Source organism: Melanerpes formicivorus, unplaced genomic scaffold (genome assembly GCF_026170545.1).
Source record: "Melanerpes formicivorus ecotype bairdi unplaced genomic scaffold, bMelFor1.0.p_v2 SCAF_6, whole genome shotgun sequence".
NCBI classification, from domain to species: domain Eukaryota; kingdom Metazoa; phylum Chordata; class Aves; order Piciformes; family Picidae; genus Melanerpes; species Melanerpes formicivorus.
In genome coordinates, this window is record NW_027142358.1 from 31,885,489 (window position 1) to 31,908,134 (window position 22,646).

Below are 22,646 nucleotides of genomic sequence, written 5' to 3' on the forward strand. Positions count from 1 at the left end.
CCAGCTCACTCAGCCTCTCCTCACAGGGCTGTGCTCAAGGCCTCTCCCCAGCTTTGTTGCCCTTCTCTGGACACCTTCAAGTGTCTCAATGTTCTTCTTAAACTGAGAGGCCCAGAACTGGACACAGGACTCAAGGTGTGGCCTAAGCAGTGCAGAGTCCAGGGGCACAATCACCTCCCTGCTCCTGCTGGCCACACTGTTCCTAATGCATGCCAGGATGCCCTTGGCCTTCTTGGCCACCTGGGCACACTGCTGGCTCATGTTCAGGCAGCTGTCAATCAGCACCCCCAGGTCCCCCTGTTTGGCAGCTCTCAGCCACTCTGACCCCAGCCTGTAGCTCTGCCTGGGGTTGCTGTGGCCAAAGTGCAGCCCCTGGCACTTGGACTTGTTGAATGCCATCCTGTTGGACTCTGCCCGTCTGTCCAGTCGGTCGAGGTCCCTCTGCAGAGCCCTTCCACCCTCTGACTAACATCTGCTCCTAACTTGGTGCCATCTGCAAACTTGCTGATGACTGACTCAGTGCCCTCATCCAGATCATCAGTGAAGATGTTAAAGAGGCTGGGGCCCAGTACTGATTCCTAGGGGATGCCACTGGTGCCTGGCCTCCAGATGGCTGTGGCACCATTCACCACCACTCTCTGGGCTTGGCCCTCCAGCCAGTTCCTAACCCAGTGCAGTGTGCTCCCATCCAAGCCAGGGGCTGGCAGCTTGGCCAGGAGTTTGCTATGGGGGACAGTGTCAAAGGCCTTGCTGAGTTCCAGGAAGACCACATCCACAGCCTGCCCCACATCCACCAGGCAGTCACCTGATCATAGAAGGAGATCAGATTGGAGAGGCAGGACCTGCCCTTCCTAAATCCATGCTGCATTAGCTTTCAAACTACAAACAGCCTCTCAGAACCACCTTTCCCTTTCCTTCCCTTATGGAGGCAGGACCAATACAGTGCACAGGCTGCAGAGCACCACATGCCCTGGAACCATCCACATGCCAGCCCAGCCCCAGCAGATGCTGAGTGATTTGTATTACAGCTTCCTCTCCACTGACTCACTACCCAAACCAGCAATGTCATGCCTGATTTATTATTTCACCACTAATCATCATCTTCATTAAAAGCAGCATTAGGATAACAAACAAGTGTTAAACACCTTCAATTAAGCTTATTTAGGATTTCCCCCACACACATCCCCAGGGAAAACCCCACACAATTTTCAGCTGATGAAGGGAGAAGCTGGAAAGGGTTTTTACTGTGGGTGGTGTTTGTTTGCTTTAAAAGTATATAGAATGCCTCAGGAGCTCCTGAGGTGTTACACAACTGATTAGGGGAGCAGCACGTCCTGGGAGCAACCCTGATTTTGAGTCAGGAGCTGGGGCACACCTTCCTCTGTCATCTGAGCTGGAAACATTCAAGCATACCTCCTGAGATGACTCACTAGGGAAACCACTGATCAAACACCAAGCCCACGATGGAGCTGCTCAAACAGAGTCACAGCATTGTCAGGGCTGGAAGGGACCTCAAAGATCATCCAGTTCCAACACCCCCTGCCTTGGGCAGGGACACCTCACACCAGATCAGGTTTCTCAGAGCCCCATCCAGCCTGGCCTTCAAAACTTCCAGGAATGGGGTTTCTACTAGTACAAGAGGGACGTGGAGGTGCTGGAAGGTGTCCAGAGAAGGGCCAGGAGGATGAGCAGAGGGCTGAAGCACCTCTCCTGTGAGGACAGACTGAGGGAGTTGGGGCTGTTCAGTCTGGAGAAGAGAAGGCTCCCAGGTGACCTCATTGTGGCCTTCCAGTATCTGAAGGGGGCTACAAGAAGGCTGGGGAGGGACTGCTCAGGATCACAGGTAGGGATAGGACTAGGGGGAATGGAATGAAGCTGGAGGTGAGGAGGAAGTTGCTCCCCATGAGAGTGGTGAAGCCCTGGAATGGGTTGTCCAGGGAGGTGGTTGAGGCCCTGTCCCTGGAGGTGTTTAAGCCCAGGCTGGATGAGGCTGTGGCCAGGCTGATCTAGTGTGGGGTGTCCCTGCCCATGGAACTAGCTGATCCTTGTGGTCCCTTCCAACCCTGACTGATACTATGATACTACTACCTCTCTGAGCAACCTGTTCCAGTGTCTCCCTGACTGGCACCCAGGAGACTACCAGGCCCATCCTGGATTCAGTGAAGCAAAAGCAACGCTGCCATTGAGGCCACAGAAGGTACATTTTGTCTCAAGGCTGGAGCTAAAAGGGCTGATGTTGCCCAAAAGATTGTGAAGTCTGTTTTAAGCAGTGCTCTCCCTGCTGCAATTGCTGCTTCTGAGCAGGAGGATGGAAAGCTGGGGACGGGGAAGGGATCCAGGCTGCAGATCAATCCCACAGAGCTTTGGACACTCCTCCATGCCTGGCTCATGGCTTGTTTGGAAAGTGTGGACACATTCCTGCCTGCCTAGTACAGGAGGGAAAGAACCAGTCAGCACAGGCACCTCTCCTAACTACTGGAATAACAGGCCTCACATGCAAACAAACATTCTCTGGCTTCCCTAGCCAGAAGCAAGCAGCCACACAAATCATTATTACATTTGCTCTATCAACAAATGTGTGTACTTAAGAGTGTGGATGAAGGTGGATTGTTTCTTTTCTCTTTGCAGCCCGTCTCCAGCTGCTGACACTGGGAAAAACAACCCTCTTGAGTGGTATGCTGGCAAGACTCAAAGTTTTGCTGAAGCTGCCAGAGTACCTGACACCCAGCTGCCAAGAAAATGAGCAGAAGCCAAGAGTTCACATTCCTGGACAATTCTGAGTATCATAGAATCAGGATTGGAAGGGACCACAAGGATCAGCTAGGTCCAACCCCCCTGCCATGGGCAGGGACACCCCACACTAGATCAGCCTGGCCAGAGCCTCAGCCAGCCTGGCCTTAAACACCTCCAGGGTCTCAACCACCTCTCTGGACAACCCATTCCAGAGCTTCACCACTCTCATGGGGAAGAACTTCCTCCTCACATCCAGCCTGAATCTCCCCAACTCCAGCTTCATTCCATTCCTCCTAGTCCTATCACTACCTGAGATCCTGAGCAGTCCCTCCCCAGCCTTCCTGTAGCCCCCTTCAGATACTGGAAGGCCACAATGAGGTCTCCTCAGAGCCTTCTCTTCTCCAGACTGAACAGCCCCAACTCCTTCACTCTGTCCTCATAGGAGAGGTGCTCCAGCCCTCTGATCATCCTCCTGGCCCTTCTCTGGACACCTTCCAGCACCTCCAGATCCCTCTTGTCATAGGGGCTCCAGAACTGGAGGCAGTACTCCAGGTGGGGTCTCCCCAGAGCTGAGCAGAGGGGGAGAATCACCTCCCTTGCCCTGCTGGCCACACTTCTCCTGATGCAGCCCAGGAGCTGATTGGCTTTCTGGGCTGCAAGTGCACACTGAGAGCTCCTGTTGAGCTTCTCCTCCCCCAGCACCCCCAAGTCTCTCTCCTCAGGGCTGCTTTCCAGCCAGTCCCTGCCCAGCCTGGATTTGTGCCTGGGATTGCCTCCACTCAGTATCCCAGTGTAGGATCCTACAGCATAACTTCACCAGCATGTCACAGCAGGGAAGGTTTGGAGCCCCAAACACCACAGGGCACTTCTAACCAAGAATGGATTATGATTCAGCAGCTTCCAATGCAACAACTCTTCATTTGTAATGAAAAGCTGTTAAGCCACTCGCTGTGACTAGCCACAATTTAACAGCTAATGAGATGCAGCCTCCAGGATACTGACTTTGGAATAATTACCACAAGCAATCCACACAGAAAGGAATTGCAAAGAGCATACACTCCCATTCTCCTCTTTGGCACTGCCAGGGTAGTAAATCATCAAACACAGCCCAATAAAACTGCCATCCAGACAGGTTTGAAAAACTAAACTACTGCTGTCTGCCAGCCCTCAGTTACAGGGCTCTCCATCAGACCAAACTGTGCACCTTGTAATAACACTGGTTGCAGACAGCAGCAAAGTAGCTGTCAAGACAGTTCTGAGGAGCCCAAAAAACTCTCAGGACTGCCCAACAGGGAAGGCAGATCATGAGCTGACAATACAGTTAAGTCAAGCTCTCCCCCTCCTGAGAAGGCCTAAGTTTAGGCTTGAGGTGAGGAGAAAGTTTTCACAGAAAGAGTAATTGGCCACTGGGATGTGCTGCCCTGGGAGGTGGTGGAGTCACCAGCCCTGGAGGTGCTCAAAAAAGGCTTGGATGTGGCACTTGCAGCCATGGTTTAGCTGTCAGGAGGTGTCAGGTAATAGGTTGGACTTGATGATCTCTGAGGTCTTTTCCAACCTGGTTGATTCTGTGACTCCATGTGAGAAAGACAACTAAGCATGAATTAGGTGAGGCTGTGTTTCAATAAGTAAATACAGGGAAAACTCAAGTGGGCCTTCCCTATAACCTTCCCTTTCACACTCATCCTCTGCTTCTTCCTACATACACTGGGCATGTTCACAGGTGAATGGATGGACTCATTGAGGCATATGCTGGATGCCCTTGGTGTAGTTTTAAAGCTTCTGCACTGATTCTCTTCTTTGCATGCAGTGCCTTGCATGGGCACTTGCAGCCCATCAGGCCAATGGCACCCTGGGCTTCATCAAAAGAAATGTGGCCAGCAGGTCCAGAGAAGTGATTCTGCCCCTCTGCTCTGCTTTGGTGAGACCTCACCTGCAGTACCTGGAGCCCTAATACAAGGAGAACATGGACTTGATGAACAGTGTCCAGAGAAGGGGCACAAAAGTGATCAGGGGGCTGAAGCATATCTCCTGTGAAGACAGGCTAGAAGGGCTGGGGTTGCTCAGCCTGGAGAAGAGAAGGCTCCGGGGAGACCTAATAGCAGCCTTCAAGTACCTGAAGGAGGCTGACAAGAAGGCTGCAAAGGGACTGCTTACAAAGGCCTGGAGTGACAGGATGAGGGGCCAAATGGTTTCAAACCAGAGAAGTGGAGATTTAGATTGCATGTTAGGAACAAGTTCTTTACCATGAGGGTAGTGGGACACTGGAACAGGTTACCTGAGGAGTGGAGGTGAAGGCCTGAAGGTCCTTGATGGGACTCTGAACAACCTGCTCTAGTTGGGGATGTCCCTGCTTAATGCAAGGGGGTTGTAGTACCTGGCCTTTAAAAGGTCCCTTCCAACCCAGTGCATTCTGTGAATGTATGATCTTAACAGACACAAAGGCAGGAGCCTTGGCTTCTCTGTCAGCCACTTCTCAGGTACCCAAGTACACCAAGATGAGAAAAGAGAGGTCTCCACTTCAGAGGATCACTGTACTGTGTTTTCCAAATAAACAAGTTTCAAGCTAAAGACTCAAGGGAGGATGCCAAAAAAAGTAGGTTCCAAACCAGTAAAATGCCTCATAAAATAAAGACAAAGTACAGAGCAAAGAATCACACAGAATCCCAGCAGGGTAGGGGCTGGAAGGGACCTAGAGATCATCTAGTCCAACCCCTGTGCCAGAGCAGGTTGCACAGGGCAGCATCCAGGCAGATTTTGAATGAGGCCAGAGAAGGACACCCTGTCACCTCTCTGGGCAGCCTGTTGCTGTGTCCTCCCACTATCAAAGCCTGACTCTATACCCCTGGCTGTACCACAAGCAGCTCTTCTGCAGGTTCTCTCCTTTGCTCCACTGCTGTGCCATGGCTGCAGGTGTCACCCCCCCAGGATTTGTACCTTACGGTCCCTGAACCCGGAGCGCTTCTTCTTCTTCCCTTCTGGCTGAGCCTCCTCATCCCCCGATGCAACAGCCCCTCTGCCCTCACTGCTGCTGCTCTCTTCCTCTTCATGCTTCACCTTCTCACTTGCCTCTGTCCTTGCATCATGTTTTACAGAGGATGAGTCTTCTGCATAGGCTCTGCACAAGGGGAAAGAAAACACCGGTTTAGAGAAATTGAGAAGGGTGCCAAGGCAGCTCTGCAAGGCGCTCCCCGAGGAAAGCACCTGTGACAGTTCAGAACAGAGGACTGCAAAGCAAACAAGAAAGGAAGGCTCAGTCTCCTTCAGATGTTGTCTATTTCTCCCTGCTGTAATTGGATTCCCACCCCACTCCTCATCCCTAAAACCCAAAGCAATCATCACAGTAAGTCTTCCCAGTCCCAGAGTGCCAGGGCAAATCAGTCAGTGAATGATCACACCCTCTCCCAAAAGCCACACATGCAGGAAAGACAAGTGGGGAGAGCAAACCAAGCCTCCTCTACTGCTGAATTTCATCCAGGCTCCCCTAAAAGAGATTTATATGAAGTGATAGGAATGTTTTTCATCATCAGCACTGCAGGATTCACAAAGAAGAGCCTGGTGTTTTGTTTCAGCTCAGCTGATGTATTTTCTATCTCCAGCAGGTGACAAGGCTGGTTTAGTTCCCTCTTCCACCAATGACTCTTCTGAACTTCGGTGAGACAGGATTTGTGACAACCAAAAACTGGAGCTGTTTATCCTCAGGCTGAAAGTCCAACTCTGGCAGAGCAAAGGACCCCTTTTCCCTTGCTGCTTCAGAGATCTTCAGCTACCCTGCTTGTAGATCAAGACCCAGTGCTCCAAATCACTCAGTCTAAGCCCTGAGCAACTTATGGATTGCAGCTGGCAAGAGGGTGGACAAACAAAAACTGTGACAAATCCATAAGCCAATCTGTGGGTTTCCTATGCAGAACAGTTAATAAAAACCATGGAATCATAGAACTGTTGAGGTTGGAAGAGACCTCATCACGTTCAACACGAGCTCACAGTCCCATGACCAGCACCATTAAACCATATCCTTCAGCACCACATCCACACATCTTTTAAATAGCTGCAGGGCTGGTGACTCCACTGCCTTGGTGGGCAGCCTGCTCAAATGCCTGACAGCCTCTTCTGGGAAGAAATTTTTCCTAATATCTGCTCCCTGGCACAATTTGAGGCTGTTTCTTCTTGTCACAGAATTACAGAATGCTAGGGGTTGGAAGGGACCTTCAGAGATCCTTGAGTCCAACCCCCTGCAAAGCCTGTCACTCATTGCATGTGAGAAGGCACCCGGCTGGAGAGCAGCCAGGCAGAGGGACCTGGGGGTGCTGGTTGATGGTAGGATGAACATGAGCCTGCAGTGTGCCCAGGCAGCCAAGAGGGCCAATGGCATCCTGGCCTGCATCAGGAACAGTGTGGCCAGCAGGAGCAGGGAGGTCATTGTGCCCCTGTACACTGCACTGGTTAGGCCACACCTCGAGTCCTGTGTCCAGTTCTGGGCTCCTCAGTTTAGGAAAGATGTTGAGTTGCTGGAACGAGTCCAGAGAAGGGCAACAAAGTTGGTGAGGGGTCTGGAGCACAGCCCTGCGAGGAGAGGCTGAGGGAGCTGGGGTTGCTTAGCCTGGAGAAGAGGAGGCTCAGGGGTGACCTTATTGCTCTCTACAACTACCTGAAGGGAGGTTGTAGACAGGCAGAGGTTGGTCTCTTCTCCCAGGCAAGCAGCACCAGAACAAGAGGACACAGTCTCAGGCTGCACCAGGGGAGGTTTAGACTGGATGTTAGGAGGAAGTTCTACACAGAGAGAGTGATTGCCCATTGGAATGGGCTGCCTGGGGAGGTGGTGGAGTCACCATCACTGGAGGTGCTCAGGAGGAGACTTGATGGGGTGCTTGGTGCCATGGGTTAGTTGTTTAGGTGGGTTGGATTGGTTGATGGGTTGGACACGATGATCTTGAAGGTCTCTTCCAACCTGGTTTATTCTATTCTATTCTATTCAGGCAGAGCTCAGACCACATTAATATCAGTGAAACCATCACCAGAACAAGATGACACAGTCTCAAGCTGCACCAGGGAGGTTTGGGCTGGATGTTAGGAAGAAATTCTTCCCAGCAAGAGAGATTGGCCCTTGGAATGTGCTTCCCAGGGAGGTGGTGGAGTCACCATCCCTGGAAGTGTTTCAAAAACCCAAAGTCTGATGAGGCACTTGGTGCCATGGTTCAGTTGTTTAGATGGTGTTGGGTGATAGGTTGGACTTGATCTCGAAGGTCTTTTCCAACCTGGTTAATTCTGTGACCTCTTAAGGATCTCTCAGCATGTCACAAAGAAAGAGGATGGTTAATGACATTTTTCCCTGTCTCTCTGACTCCAGAGCTCAGGCAAACATCCCAGCCTGCCTGTAAGCCCAGTGACACTGCCTATACTTTGCACTCCAGGGGTTTATTTTGGAGAAATCACAGGGTATGGGGCTTGCCCACAGTTTGGTGCCACTCATTAGCCAGCAGCCTTCAGATGAAGGCTGGGACTCGGTACAGGGTGCTCCCTGTGACTGTGAACAACATCTTCACTCCCAGCTGTGGGAGTTGATTCGAGGAAGGGAGACAAACAAGTACAAATCCCCATTTTTGAAACCTCCCAAGATCTAAGCAAAAGCTTACACGTGTTTCATCCCCCCAGTTTCCTGGAAAACACAGATGTGGTCTGTAAAATTAACAGAGGAGAGCCTGTGCCTGTCTGCCCAGCAGCACACAGCTCAGCAGCAATCTCAGCACATCATCTTCCAAGGAGAAGAAATGAGGGTAGGGGCTCCTTCCCTTTCACCCAAGTAAAAGGCAACTCGCTCCTTACCAGCAGCCAGTGACTCACTGCCAGCCACAGTGCTGGGTAGGTGGGGAAGGACTGAAGAACTTGGACAGAGTGGAGAGCTGGGCGAAAAAGGAACCTGATGAAGTTCAACAAGGATAAGTGCAGAGTCCTCCATCTGGGAAGGAACAATAAACTGCACCAGTACAGGTTAGGAGATGATCTGCTGGAGAGCAGCCCTGTGGAGAAGGGCCTAGGAGTCTGGTGGACAACAAGTTCTGGGACAGCAATGTGCCCTTGTGGCCAAGAAGGCCAATGGGATCCTGGGGTGCACTAGAGGAGCGTGTCCAGCAGATCCAGGGAGGTTCTCCTCCACCTCTACTCTGCCCTGGTGAGACCACACCTGGAATATTGCACCCAGTTTTGGGCTCCCCAGTTCAAGAGGGACAGGGATCTGCTGGAGAGAGTCCAATGGAGTACTGAGAGGATGCTGAAGGGTCTGGAGCACTGCCCTGTGAAGAGAGGCTGAGAGCCCTGGGGCTGTTTTAGTCTGGAGAAGTGAAGACCAAGGTGGGTTTAATAAATGCATATAAATACCTGAGGACTGGGTGTCAGGAAGGAAGGGACAGCCTCTTACTTGTGCCCTGTGACAGGACAAGGGGCAATGGCTGTAAACTACAGCACAGGAAGTTCCACCTCAACATGAGGAAGAACTTCTTTACTTTAAGGGTCACAGAGCACTGGAACATACTCCCCAAAGAGGCTGGGGAGTGGAGACTTCCAAGATCTGTCTGGATGCACTCTTGTACAACCTGCCTAGATTCTATGGTCCTGCTCTGGCAGGGAGGTTGGACTCAATGATCTCCCTTCCTATCCCTAGCATCCTGTGATCCTGGGAACTCAAATCCTTCCACAGTACTGGTGGGAAGCAAAAAGCTTTATTATCATAGAATAGATTGGTTTGGAATGCACCTTAAAGAACATCTAGTTCCAAGCCCCTGCCATGAGCAGGGACACCTTCCACTACACCAGGATGCTCTGTCTGGTTTAATCTAAACACTCAGAGTGAATCATGATGATAGCAAATTAACTTTTGTTCTTACTGTGTCAGCTACTTCAGCAAAGTACCAGCAGCACTTGAACCACCACCAAGACCCCAGCATTACAATTGTAAATTTGTTTTGGCTGGAAAAGACCTTTAAGATGAGCAAGTCCAACTACTCTCTAACTATAACAAGGCTGGTGCTAAGCCATGTCCCTCAGCACCAAATCTCTGCATCTTTTAAACACCTCCAGGGATGGGGATTCAACCTTATTGCCTTGAAATGCAACAACCCACAGCACTACAGCTGGGTTAAAGCACTTCAGAGGTTTCCAGTTTCATAGTATCATTCAGGGTTGGAAGGGACCACAAGGATCAGCTAGTTCCAACCCCCCTGCCATGGGCAGGGACACCCCACACTACATCAGCCTGGCCAGAGCCTCAGCCAGCCTGGGCTTAAACACCTCCAGGGACAGGGCCTCAACCACCTCCCTGGACAACCCATGCCAGCTCCCATCACAAGGGTTTGAGTTAACAGAACACACCAGTGCCTGGTGGCCAGCAGCACTAAGCACACCTTCACATGTAACCTGGGAACACCAGCCTTTCCTTTTTGAAAGGGTCCTGAGCCCCTATTTGCCAATGTGTTTTCTTTAGTCATAAAGTATCACAGAATCTTTGGGGTTGGAAGGGACCCCGAAAGTCATGAAGGGGACCTACATGAAGGCTGGGGGAGGACTGTTTAGAAGGGTAAGGGACAATGGTTTGAAATCAGAGCAGGGTAGATTTAAGTTGGACATCAGGAGGAAGCTCTTCACCATGAGGATGGGGAAGTACCAGAGCAGCTTGCCCAGGGATGTGGTCAAGGCCCCAGCCCTGGAGGCATTCAAGATGAGACTCAATGTGGCCCTGGGCAGCCTGATCTAGTTGGACTGACTGCAGGTAGGGTTGGACAAGATGACCTTTGAGGGTCCCTTCCACCCTGATGCAGTCTGCCAATCCAGTCCAACCCCACTGCCAGAGCAGGACCACCTAGAGTATCATCTGTAAGACCTCCACTGTGAGAGAGAGGATCCCAACCTCAGTCCTCTACAAGCATCTCAAGACAGGGAAATGATTTCCCCAGAAGGGCCAGGCAGCTGATCTGTCTCTTGGAACACAGAGTCCACATTGGCACTGCTCCTACAGCCTTTCCTGAAAGTTTAATCAGCACTGGCACATCCTTGTGGAGTTGTGGTTTTGGCTGATGTGGAGTTTGCTAGAGTAAGTTGTTGCCAGCTGAGGCTACACCAGCACTGCTGACAAGGAAAGCCCTTGTGTAGGCAGGAGACCAGTCTTAAGTAGCTCTGAAAGAACCTCTTGGGAAAAGGTGCTGGGGACAGAAAAGCAGCAGGAAATCAATTTCTTATCTACACAGCCAAGCTACTCCATATTCAACATGCCAGAGAATAGCACTATCAGGAAAGATTTGCTCTTGTAATGCTCAACTGGCAGCTAGCAAACCAGGGAAGGGAGAGATGAAATTCAAACCCAAGCATTTTCAGCAAATCCTCCTCATTCCTCCAATCCATCACCCTGTCAAGCCAGCTGGCCACAACCATACAGACCCAGGCTGTTTGAATACACTTGGCTTCCCCCCCGCTCTAATTTATCCAGGTTAACTACCTCAGCTCTGCAATTAGATCACCATCCCCTCACCAGCATACAAGCAAAAGGAGCTATGAGAACCACAGCAGAGTTTGTAGCCTGCTTCTCAAGCAAAGGGTTGTTCGGCCTGGAGAAGAGAAGGCTCCAGGGAGACCTAACAGCGGCCTTCCACTACCCGAGGGGAGCACACAAGGCAGCTGCAGAATGACTGATTGCAAAGTCCTGCAGTGACAGGAGAGGGGACAATGGTTTGAAATTAGAGAAGAGCAGATCTGGGCCCCTCAGTTTAAGAAGGACATTGAGACACTTGAAGGTGTCCAGAGAAGGGCAACAAGGCTGAGGAGAGGCCTTGAGCACAGCCCTGTGAGGAGAGGCTGAGGGAGCTGGGGTTGTTTAGCCTGGAGAAGAGGAGGCTCAGGGGAGACCTCATTGCTCTCTACAACTACCTGAAGGGAGGTTGTAGCCAGGTGGGGGTTGGTCTCTTCTCCCAGGCAAGCAGCACCAGAACAAGAGGACACAGTCTCAAGCTTGCACCAGGCGAGGTTCATGCTTGAGGTGAGGAGGAAGTTCTTCACAGAAAGAGTAATTGGCCATTGGAATGTGCTGCCCAGGGAGGTGGTGGAGTCCCTGTCCCTGGAGGTGTTAAAAAAAAAACTGGATGTGGCACTTGAAGCCATGGTTTAGTCATGAGGTGTTGGCTGACAGGTTGGACTTGATGATCTCTGAGGTCTTTCCCAACCTTATTGATTCTGTGATCTAGATTGGATGTTAGGGACAAGTTCTTCACCATGAGGGTGGGGAACACTGCAACAGGTTGCCCAGGGAGGTAGTTGAGGCCCCATCCCTGGACATATTCAAGGTGGGGCTCAGCAGGGATCTGAGCAACCTGATCTAGTGAAGGATGTCTCTGCTCACTGCCAGGGAGTTGGACTAGATGACCTTTGGAGGTCCCTTCCAAACCAAACTATTCTATGCTTCCTCACCTCCACAGTGCAAACTGCTCCCTGAATTAACCATTGAAGGATCTGCTCTCTAGGTACACCTGTGTACTTCACACCCTGCACAAACATCCTCTGTTGAAATGCTTGGCTTCCAACACCCACACAAAGGAGTCTTTCAAGGCAGATGCTGGCGTCGGGCTGGAAAAACCCCACAGCTTCAGAAATCCCCACCTTGCTGGACTGCCACCAGCAAAGGAAGGCTCTCCACCTCCTTTTATGATGAGACTGCCTTTCCAATGACATGCCTGTTCTGCACAAAAGAGAAGTGGAGGTACAAAGATTCCTTTCACTGCATGCCAAGATCAGCTGCCAGCAGCTCTCCGCAGAATGTGTGCCTCGGATCCTTGCTACCACGCTCCGGTCCTCCCCGTCTCTTCCCTCCCTACCCTCGCTCCAGCAAGTTCAACTTGAAGCAAAGATTGTATTTCCTAGCTGCTTACTAATCTCTTCTCTTAATCCTTGGAGAAAGGCAACAATCAAGTGTGTGATGAGGTTTATCAACCTCAAAGAAAACCACTTAGAGGACTACTCAATGCTAAATCCTCGCTTAGCAAATTGTTCTTTGAGGAAAGCCAATGCATGCAACTGCAAGATGCATATCCCTGAAGGATCCTGGGACTCACACCAGGCACAGGCACGACACTCTGCAGTCACAGGTCTTCCAATTAGAGAGATCACAATCCCTCAACTCTAAAGTATTTTTCTTCACTGAGTGACAGTAGCAGAACTGTGCTAAAATACCGAAGCCCTGTGCCAGAGATCACAGTGCTTGGTTATTCTCATCCTGGAGGCAGGAGAAAAGTATTTAGCTCTCAGATCCTATTTAGTCTCAGAAGGAAATGTAGGGAATCTAATGAGGAGTTGGGCAAAGACATTGCTACCAAACAAGAAGCAGGAGACAGGACTCCTGCTTGACAGATGTCTTCTTCAGTTGACTAGAGTTGTCACTCTCCCTGCAGCTTAACATTTGGAGACCTCCAAGTGAGGTTTAGAAGCCACTTATAGAACCATAGATTTGTCAGGGCTGGAAGGGACCTCAAGGCTCAGCCAGCTCCAACCCCCCTGCCATGGGCAGGGACACCTCACACTGCAGCAGGTTGCTCACAGCCACATCCAGCCTGGCTGCAAACACCTCCAGCCAGGAGGCTTCCACCACCTCCCTGGGCAACCTGTGCCAGGCTCTCACCACCCTCATGGGGAACAACTTCTTCCTCACATCCAATCTCAATCTACCCACTTCTAGTTTTGTTCCATTCCCCCCAGTCCTATCCCTCCCTGACACCCTCAAAAGTCCCTCCCCAGCTTTCTTGTAGCCCCCTTCAGACACTGAAAGGCCACAAGAAGGTCTCCTCAGAGCCTTTTCTTCTCCAAACTGAACAACCCCAACTTTCTGTCCTCATAGCAGAGCAGCTCCAGCCCTCTGCTCATCCTCATGGCCCTTCTCTGGACACATTCCAGCATGATCCTTCCTGTAACAGGGGCTCCAGAACTGGCCACACTACTCCAGGTGGGGTCCCACCAGAGTGGAGCAGAGGGGCAGAATGACCTCCCTCAACCTGCTGCCCACACTTCTCTTGCTGCAGCCCAGGATGTGATTAGTTTTCTGGGCTGCAAGTGCACACTAACTTAAAATTTTAGGCTGTCACACTGAAATGCAACAACAAGCTTGGACCCAGTGTTCATGAGAGGGAGTAACCTGCAGGGATCAGGAGCATGTTCAGGGAAGCTCCTCAGCTTAACTTCTCTCAGCAACTGAATTAGTTAGCTGAAACTTGAATAAGGAATTAAGCAGAAATGATGAAGATCCACTGCCCTATTTTTCAGGATGTCACCCACTCACAGGACTCTTTACTACTTTTGCTTCCTTCCTCACCTTTCATGGTCCTTGCCATGGGACTGACAAATTAGCACAATGAATTCGTGGCAAGAAGTGCAATGAACATACAAAAATTGAGAGAGACTCCAGAGATGAATGTGACCAATTAGACAGAGCAGAGAGTTCTGGATACCAGCCACAGCCTAAAATAGGTACAGGAACAAAAGGAGACAGCAGCTCAGTCTGTGAGATGTACATGTCCTTCCTTTCACCCCAGCCAGCAGCAGGAATGGCCCCACAGGAAGCACTGCCAGCTACTGATGGTGCCCTCCAAGGGAGAGCTGGGCCAACAGGAGATGATTTGACAGGAAGCAGCAAGAATGGTCAAGGGCCCACGACACACCTGGGGGAAAAAGTTGGCCTAAATAAGTCAGACTGAAAAGTGGGCAGTGAACTATCTGTAATGTATACAAAGCAGCTGCTGCAGGACTGATCTCTTGGTCCAGCAAGGACAGGACACTATGCAGCACATGCCTGAGGATGTCCCAAGAGAAGAGACCTAAGCCCAGGTCAAAGAGCAGCCTGTGCTCAGACACATACAGAGACACAGAGACAGGGGAACACTGCAGGCAGCTGCCAGGGGGGACTTGTTCCATCACTGCTCTCTCCATCATCAGCAAATTGCTAAAAATAGGTGAGACAGCTGCCTGTCAGGATGAGCTGGGAGGCACCCAGCCCTGCCTTGGCAGCAGAGGAGCTGATTTCTCACGCTCCCTCCCACTCTCCCCTGCCACAGCCCAGTTTAGGCACCAGTGCGTGGGTGCAGACCACAGCGTGAGGACCTCTGCTTCAAGCCCCTTTGAAGGCAACTGCTCTGAAAGAGATGAGCCTGAGCAGGTTCAGCTCAGCCTCACCAGCTAACTTGGATCACATGGGATAAGATGCTGCTCTTTAAAGAGGACCTCCTCATAGCCTGCAGAGGAAAGCAATTGTGTCATGAAGGCCATCAAAGCTAACGGCACGTGCTGGAGGCATCCTACTGACCTTACCCTAACACCACAGTCTCACAGTATCACTAAGGTTGGAAGAGACCTTGAGAATCATTGAGTCCAACCAATCAACACAGACCCCATGACTAGACCATGGCACCAAGTGCCACGTCCAATCCCCTCTTGTACACCTCCAGGGATGGGGACTCCACCACCTCCCTGGGCAGCACATCCCAATGACAAACGACTCAGTGAAGAACTTTATCCTCACCTCGAGTCTAAATCTCCCCTGGTGCAGCTTGAGACTGTGTCCTCTTGTTCTGGTGCTGCTTGCTTGAGACGAGAGACCAATCCCCACCTGGCTACAACCTCCCTTCAGGGAGTTGCAGACAGCAAGAAGGTCTCCCCTGAGCCTCCTCTTCTCCAGGCTAAGCAACCCCAGCTCCCTCAGCCTCTCCTCACAGGGCTGTGCTCCAGACCCCTCCCCAGCTTTGTTGCCCTTCTCTGGACACCTTCCAGCAAGTCAACATCTTTCCTAAACTGAGGGGCCCAGAACTGGACACAGGACTCAAGGTGAGATGGTGAGAAGCATAGAATCATTGAGCTTGGAAAAGACCATGAAGAGTCCAACAATCATCTAACTCTTCCAAGTCTGGTGCTAAACCATGACCTTCAGCACCCCGTCTCTACATCTTTTAAGCATCTCCAGGGATGGGGATTCAGTCACCTCCCTGGGGAGCTGATTGCAGCATTTGAGAACCCTTTCAGGGAAGAAGTTTCTTCTAACATCTCCCTCAATCCTCCCCTGGTGCAGCTTCATCCTATCACTTGTTCCTTGGGAGAAGAGACCAACACCCATCAGGCTCCAACCTCCTTTCAGGGAGTTGTTGAGAGCAAGCAGGTCTCTGAGCCTCCTTTTCTCAGGCTAAACAACCCCAGTTCCTTCAGCTGTTCCTCACCAGACCTGTTCTCCAGACCTTTCACCAGCTTCATTGCACTTCTCTGGACACACTCCAGCACCTCAATGTCCTTCCTGAAGTGAGGGAAACTTAACCCAAGATGTGCCCTCACCAGTGCCAAGTACAGGGGACAATCGCTTCCCTACTCCTGCTTGTCACACTAACAGCAGGCAGGATGACCACCTGAACCCAGAAAGATCACAGCTGGGCAGCCTGCTCTCTCTCCCTGGTCAGCAAGCTCACTGCTGCCACTTACCAGCATTTTGCAGGAAAAAGGTATTAGTATCTTAGGTTGGAATAATAAGGGAGGCAAAGCCAAGCCTCTGATGCCACAGGCTTTTTGTTTCTAAGGTGCCCTGAAAACCAAAACAACTTCCCCACTGATTCCCCATTTTTTATGACCATTTTTTCACAACACTGGAGGGTTTGTCTGAGCCTGGCTTTTTCAGCTTGATATTATGAGGCAATCAACAGACACAACTAAGTCTGACTTGGAGTGACAACTATCAGCTGCTGGGTGTTCAAAGCTTATACTGAAGGGTGAGAAGAATGCCATTAACTGCTAGAAAACACAAGTGAAAGACCCTCACAACTTGAGATCAGAAGAAAGGAAGGCCTGCAGAAACAAGGGAACAGAACAGATGGGAAAAGTTCAGTGCACTTACAATGGTCTGGGCTGGAAGGGACCTCCAAAGGTCATCCAGCCCAACCTCTAGTCAGCAGGGACACTCCCAGCCAGACCAGGCTGCCCAGGGCCTCATCAAGTCTCACCTTGACTGTCTCCACAAACAGGGCCTCAACCACTTCCTGGGCAACCTGTTCCAGTGTTCCACCACCCTCATGGTGCAGAACTTGGTCCTAGCATCCAGTCTAAATCTGCTCTTCTCCAGCTTAAAGCCACTGACCCTCACCCTATCATTGCAGGCCTTTGGGAACAGTCTCTCCTCAGCCTTCTTGTAGGCCTTGGGTTAGTTGTTTAGGTGGGTTGCATTGGTTGATGGGTTGGATGTGATGATCTTGAAGGTCTCTTCCAACCTGGTTTATTCTATTCTATGTATGCCTTCAGGTACTGGCAGGCTGCTACTAAGTCTCCCTGGAGCTTTGTCTTCTCTAAACTGAACACCCCCAGCTCCCTCACAGCCTGTCCTTGTACCAGAGGTGCTCCAACCCCCTGATCATCCTTGTGGCCCTCCTCTGGACCCACCCCATCAGGTCCATGCCTTTCCTATATGGAGGGCTCCAGACCTGCACACAGTACTCCAGGGGAGCTCTCACCAGAGCAAAGCAGCAGAATCCCCTCTCTGGATCTGCTGGCAACACTGCTTTGGATGCATCTTCGTGTAAAGTGGAAAAGCATGCGGGCCACACAACCCTTTTGGGGGCGATGCAAGATCCCTTTGGATTTTCCAGTTCCCATGAAACCTGCTCTTGAGCTACAAGCAGACAGCAGATGATCATGGGAGGTCAAGCAGGGACAGTTAAATACATCACAGCTTTTGGCCCACACCTGGAAGGGCAGAGGTGGTCATTCCTGGCACCACTTTTTGCTCTCCAGCCTGTGGTGCAGTCACACAGCTGCCAGATATGCAGAATGTGGCTTCATGCTGCCAGGCCAAAAGTCCCAGTGAATGAGTCTGCAAGCTGGGGAGGCAGCAATTCCCTGCTATGTCTCTATTAATATCAATTAAAAGCTGTTCTGCTCTAGCAAACCCTGCAGCATTTAACAGCATCATTCCCTTCCCAGGGCAGTCCCTCAGCCCTCTTGGCAGCCTGCAAACAGATGGGCTGTGTCACATTGGATGGAGCCTCCTTCCACCTCACCAGCCTTTTGTTCTCTTCAGCTGGCCCCATGAGCAGCAGCAACACAGGATCCCATATGTGGTCTAGACACCAAAAATAAGAGCCTACAGCTTCCACCAGCAAGTCTCAGCAACAGCCAAGTTCAGGACAAGTTTGACAAAGTGGAAAAATAAAAACACAACACCCCCCCCAAGGTCAGACTGAAGTCTGGTTCCAAGCCTTAGCTAATAAACCTTATGGCAATCCTCCCTTGCCTCCTCCCCACAGATAGTATCATAGTATCAGTAAGGGTTGGAAGGGACCACAAGGATCAGCTAGTTCCAACCCCCCTGCCATGGCCAGGGACACCCCACACTAGATCAGCCTGGCCAGAGCCTCAGCCAGCCTGGCCTTAAACACCTCCAGGGACAGGGCCCCAACCACCTCCCTGGACAACCCATTCCAGGGCTTCACCACTCTCATGGGGAAGAACTTCCTCCTCACCTCCAGCCTCAATCTCCCCACCTCCAGCTTCATTCCATTCCCCCTAGTCCTATCACTGCCTGAGATCCTGAGCAGTCCCTCCCCAGCCTTCCTGTAGCCCCCTTCAGATACTGGAAGGCCACAATGAGGTCACCTGGGAGCCTTCTCTTCTGCAGACTGAACAGCCCCAACTCCTTCAGTCTGTCCTCACAGGAGAGGTGCTCCAGCCCTCTGCTCATCCTCCTGGCCCTTCTCTGGACACCTTCCAGCACCTCCACATCCCTCTTGTACTAGAGGCTCCAGAACTGGAGGCAGTACTCCAGGTGGGGTCTCCCCAGAGCTGAGCAGAGGGGGAGGATCACCTCCCTTGCCCTGCTGGCCACACTTCTCCTGATGCAGCCCAGGAGCTGATTGGCTTTCTGGGCTGCAAGTGCACACTGAGAGCTCCTGGTGAGCTTCTCCTCCCCCAGCACCCCCAAGTCTCTCTCCTCAGGGCTGCTTTCCAGCCAGTCCCTGCCCAGCCTGGATTTGTGCCTGGGATAAAACCACAGAATTGCTTTGGCTGGAAAAGACCATCAGGATCATCGAGCAAAGACCACCATGGCCACTAAACCATGTCCCAGAGAGCCATGTCCACACATTTCTTAGAGTCATAGTATCAGTCAGGCTTGGAAGGGACCACAAGGATCAGCTAGTTCCAACCCCCCTACCATGGACAGGGACACCCCACACTAGATCAGCCTGGCCAGAGCCTGATTTCTTGAGCACTTGCAGGGATGGGGACTCCACCACCTCCCTGGGCAGGCTGTTCCAATGCCTGCCCACTCTTGCAGGAAAGACATTTTTCCTGATCTCCAGCCTAAACCTCTCCTGGCACAATTTCAGGCCATTGCCTCTCATTCTGTCCCCTGATACTAGGGAGAAAAGACCAACTCCCACTTGACTCCAACCTGCTTTCAGGAAGTTGTAGAGAGCCATGAGGTCTCCCCTCAGCCTCCTCTTCTCCAGGCTGAACAAGCCCAGGTCCCTCAGCTGCTCCTCACCAGCCCAGCTCTCCACACCCTTCACCAGCTCCACTGCCCTTCTCTGGGCACACTCCAGCAGTTCAATGTCCTTCATTTAGAGAGGGGCAGAAAACTGTACACAGTACATGAGGTGTGGCCTCACCAGTGCTGAGTACAGAGGGCCAGTCATTGCCCTGATCCTGCCAGCCACACCATTGCTGATCCAGGCCAGCTTGCTGTTGACCTTCTTGGCCACTTAGGCACACCCTGGCTCATGTTCAGCCAGCTGTCTACCAGTGCCCCCAGGTCCTTTTCTGACAGGCAACTTTACAGCCACGCTGCCCCAAGTCCGGAGTGTTCATGGGGTTGTTGTGACCCAAGTCACGAGGTTCAACAAGACCAGAGGAAAAGTCCTGCATCTGGGTTGGGGCAACCCCAAGAACCAACACAGGCTGGGCAGGGACTGGCTTGAGAGCAGCCCTGTAGAAAAGGAATTGGGGATGCTGGCGGATGAGAGGCTCAACATGAGCCAGCAGTGAGCACTTGCAGCCCAGAAAGCCGATCAGAGCCTGGGCTGCAGCAAGAGAAACATAGACAGCAGCTCAAGGGAGGTGATTCTCCCCCTCTGCTCTGCCCTGGTGAGACCCCACCTGGAGTAGTGTCCAGTTCTGGAGCCTCTATTACAGGAAGGATCTGGAGGTGTTGGAAGGTGTCCAGAGAAGGGCCATGAGGATGAGCAGAGGGCTGGAGCACCTCCCCTGTGAGGACAGACTGGGGCTGTTCAGTCCGGAGAAGAGAAGGCTCCCAGGAGACCTCACTGTGGCCTCCCAGTATCTGAAGAGCTCTACAAGAAAGCTGGGGAGGGACTTTTGAGGGTGTCAGGGAGTGATAGGACTGGGAAAAAAAACTAGAAATGGGTAGATTGAGATTGGAGGTCAGGAAGAAGTTGTTCCCCATGAGGATGGTGAGAGCCTGGCACAGGTTGCCCAGGGAGGTGGTGGAAGCCTCCTGCCTGGAGGTGTTTGCAGCCAGGCTGGATGTGGCTGTGAGCAACCTGCTGGAGTGTGAGGTGTCCCTGCCCATGGCAGGGGGGTTGGAGCTGGCTGAGCCTTGAGGTCCCTTCCAGCCCTGACAATTCCATGATTCTATGAAATGGTCTCAAGTTACACCAGGGGAGGTGCAAGTTGGCTATCAGAAGAAATCTCTTCCCTGTGGGGGTTCTGACACACTGGCAGAGGCTCCCCAGGGAGCTGGTTGAGATCTCCATCCCTGGAGGCGGTTCTGAGAGGCAGGGGTGCTGAGGGACATGGTTTAGCAGCACCCATGGTAGCCTTAGAGAATGGTTGGACTCAGTGATCTCCAAGGTCTCTTCCAACCAAGACCTGTGAGTGCCACAGGTGTTCAGCCAAGGCTGGTGGTGAGCCACTGGAGGTCGGCTGTTTTGGAAAGAGGAGGGGAAATAATGTGATGATTCTATGAATCTATGAATCTAAGTGCAGGACCTGGCACTTGGCTTTGATCCAACCTTGGGCACTGCCCAGAGGCATCTGGCCCACTGAGCAGCACAAGAAAGCGACAGCCACGACAAGGCTAGGCCCCGAGGAGGTGCCACTCAATGATTACAGTGGCACTTCACTTCCAAATCAGGAACTAATCACAGATAAGTGACAGTTACAGTATCTGCACCTCCTCTAGTGAGCCAGCAAATGATTCCCCCTACTCCACTCCCAAGCAACGTGACTTCTGGGAGAGATGTTGCTTTCCAGATAGCTGCTGGAGGGCAGCCAAGGCACTCCGGGGACCCAAGGCAAGGTGAGCAGGTGTCATCAAGCACCCTGTGCCAAGGGGAGGCAGCTGGAGGGAGCTTGGCCACCAGAGGGCATCTGTAGTGTTGAACAAAAATGCCACATGTTAAAATGCCATTTCTAGCAACATCAAAGACCCAGGGTTGGAACAATGCTTCTCCTCTTGAGTGACAAAGAATTCAATGTGTAGTCCCCATAAAGTCGTAGAATTGTTTAGCTTGGAAGAGACCTCTAAGACCACCAAGTCCAATTGTTAACCCAGCACTGCCAAGGCCACCACTAAATCACATCCCTCAGCAGCATATCTACATAGCTTTTAAATCCCCCCCAGGGATGTGGACTCCACCACTGACCTGGGCAGCCTTGACAACCCTTTTGGGGAAGAAATTGTTCCTGATGCCCAGCCTAAAGCTCCCCTGGCTCAACCTCAGGTCATTTCCTCTCACCCTATCTCTTGCTACAGACTAACTGCCACCTTGCAGCAAACCAGGACAATTTGGGAAGCAGTTTCACAGAATCACAGAATCACCAAGGTTGGAAGAGACCTCAAAGATCATCAAGTCCAACCTGTCACCACAGACCTCATGACTAGACCATGGCACCAAGTGCCACGTCCAATCCCCTCTTGAACACCTCCAGGGATGGGGACTCCACCACCTCCCTGGGCAGCACATTCCAATGGCTAACAACTCTCTCTGGGAAGACCTTTCTCCTCACCTCCAGCCTAAACTTCCCCTGGCACAGCCTGAGACTGTGTCCTCTTGTTCTGGTGCTGGTTGCTTGAGAGAAGAGACCAACTCCCTCCTGGCTACAAACTCCCTTCAGGGAGTTGGAGAGAGCAATGAGGTCTCCCCTGAGCCTCCTCTTCTCCAGGCTAAGCAACCCCAGCTCCCTCAGCCTCTCCTCACAGGGCTGTGCTCCAGACCCCTCCCCAGCTTTCTTGCCCTTCTCTGGACACCTTCCAGCATCTCAACATCTTTCCTAACCTGAGGGGCCCAGAACTGGACACAGGACTCAAGGTGTGGCCTAACCAGTGCTGAGTCCAGGGGCACAATGACCTCCCTGCTCCTGCTGGCCACACTGTTCCTGATGCAGGCCAGGATGCCCTTGGCCTTCTTGGCCACCTGGCATTTCCACTTGGCTTCTCTAGACAAATAATTTCAATGACACATTCCAAAGCAATATCTGTGCTTGAAACTCTGCAGGTCAGCTGAAGCCACTCTCTGCAGGGCACATCAGATGTTTTCCCAACTGACTCCAGCTCTGACTTGGGCACAATTCTGCAGCATTGGACTCTTCCTTCCCCTGATGCTCCAGGGTAAAAACAACAGAAAGCCAAAAGCCACCTGAAAGGACATGGTTACCTTTGAAGTCACCACTCAGATCATCCTTCAAGCCTTCAAGCCTTAAGAGAAAGCCATGAGTGCAGCAACCCCAAGGATGATCTCTTGAGACTCACTTCTCACAGAGAACTCAAAGACAGACAGACAAAACATGGAGCAGAGCTCTCAAATGAAAAACAACATGGATAATATCTGCAATTTTTGAGGGGTCTTTTCTGCAGCAGGTTAAGTGGTACCTGACACATCTGTAGCTGGAAGAACACAGGCTTC

The 22,646-nt window shown here is 51.7% G+C and overlaps 1 protein-coding gene across 2 annotated transcripts in view; it reads right to left on the bottom strand.

Annotated features, from left to right (window-relative positions):
* Positions 1-22,646, bottom strand: part of MICU1 (mitochondrial calcium uptake 1) — a 144,349-nt gene that overhangs the window by 100,812 nt on the left and 20,891 nt on the right. For both annotated transcript variants that reach the window (XM_068140357.1, XM_068140356.1), the window contains exon 4: positions 5,668-5,848. In XM_068140357.1, the coding sequence (XP_067996458.1) occupies positions 5,668-5,848 (181 nt within the window). The remainder of the gene's footprint in view (positions 1-5,667; positions 5,849-22,646) is intronic.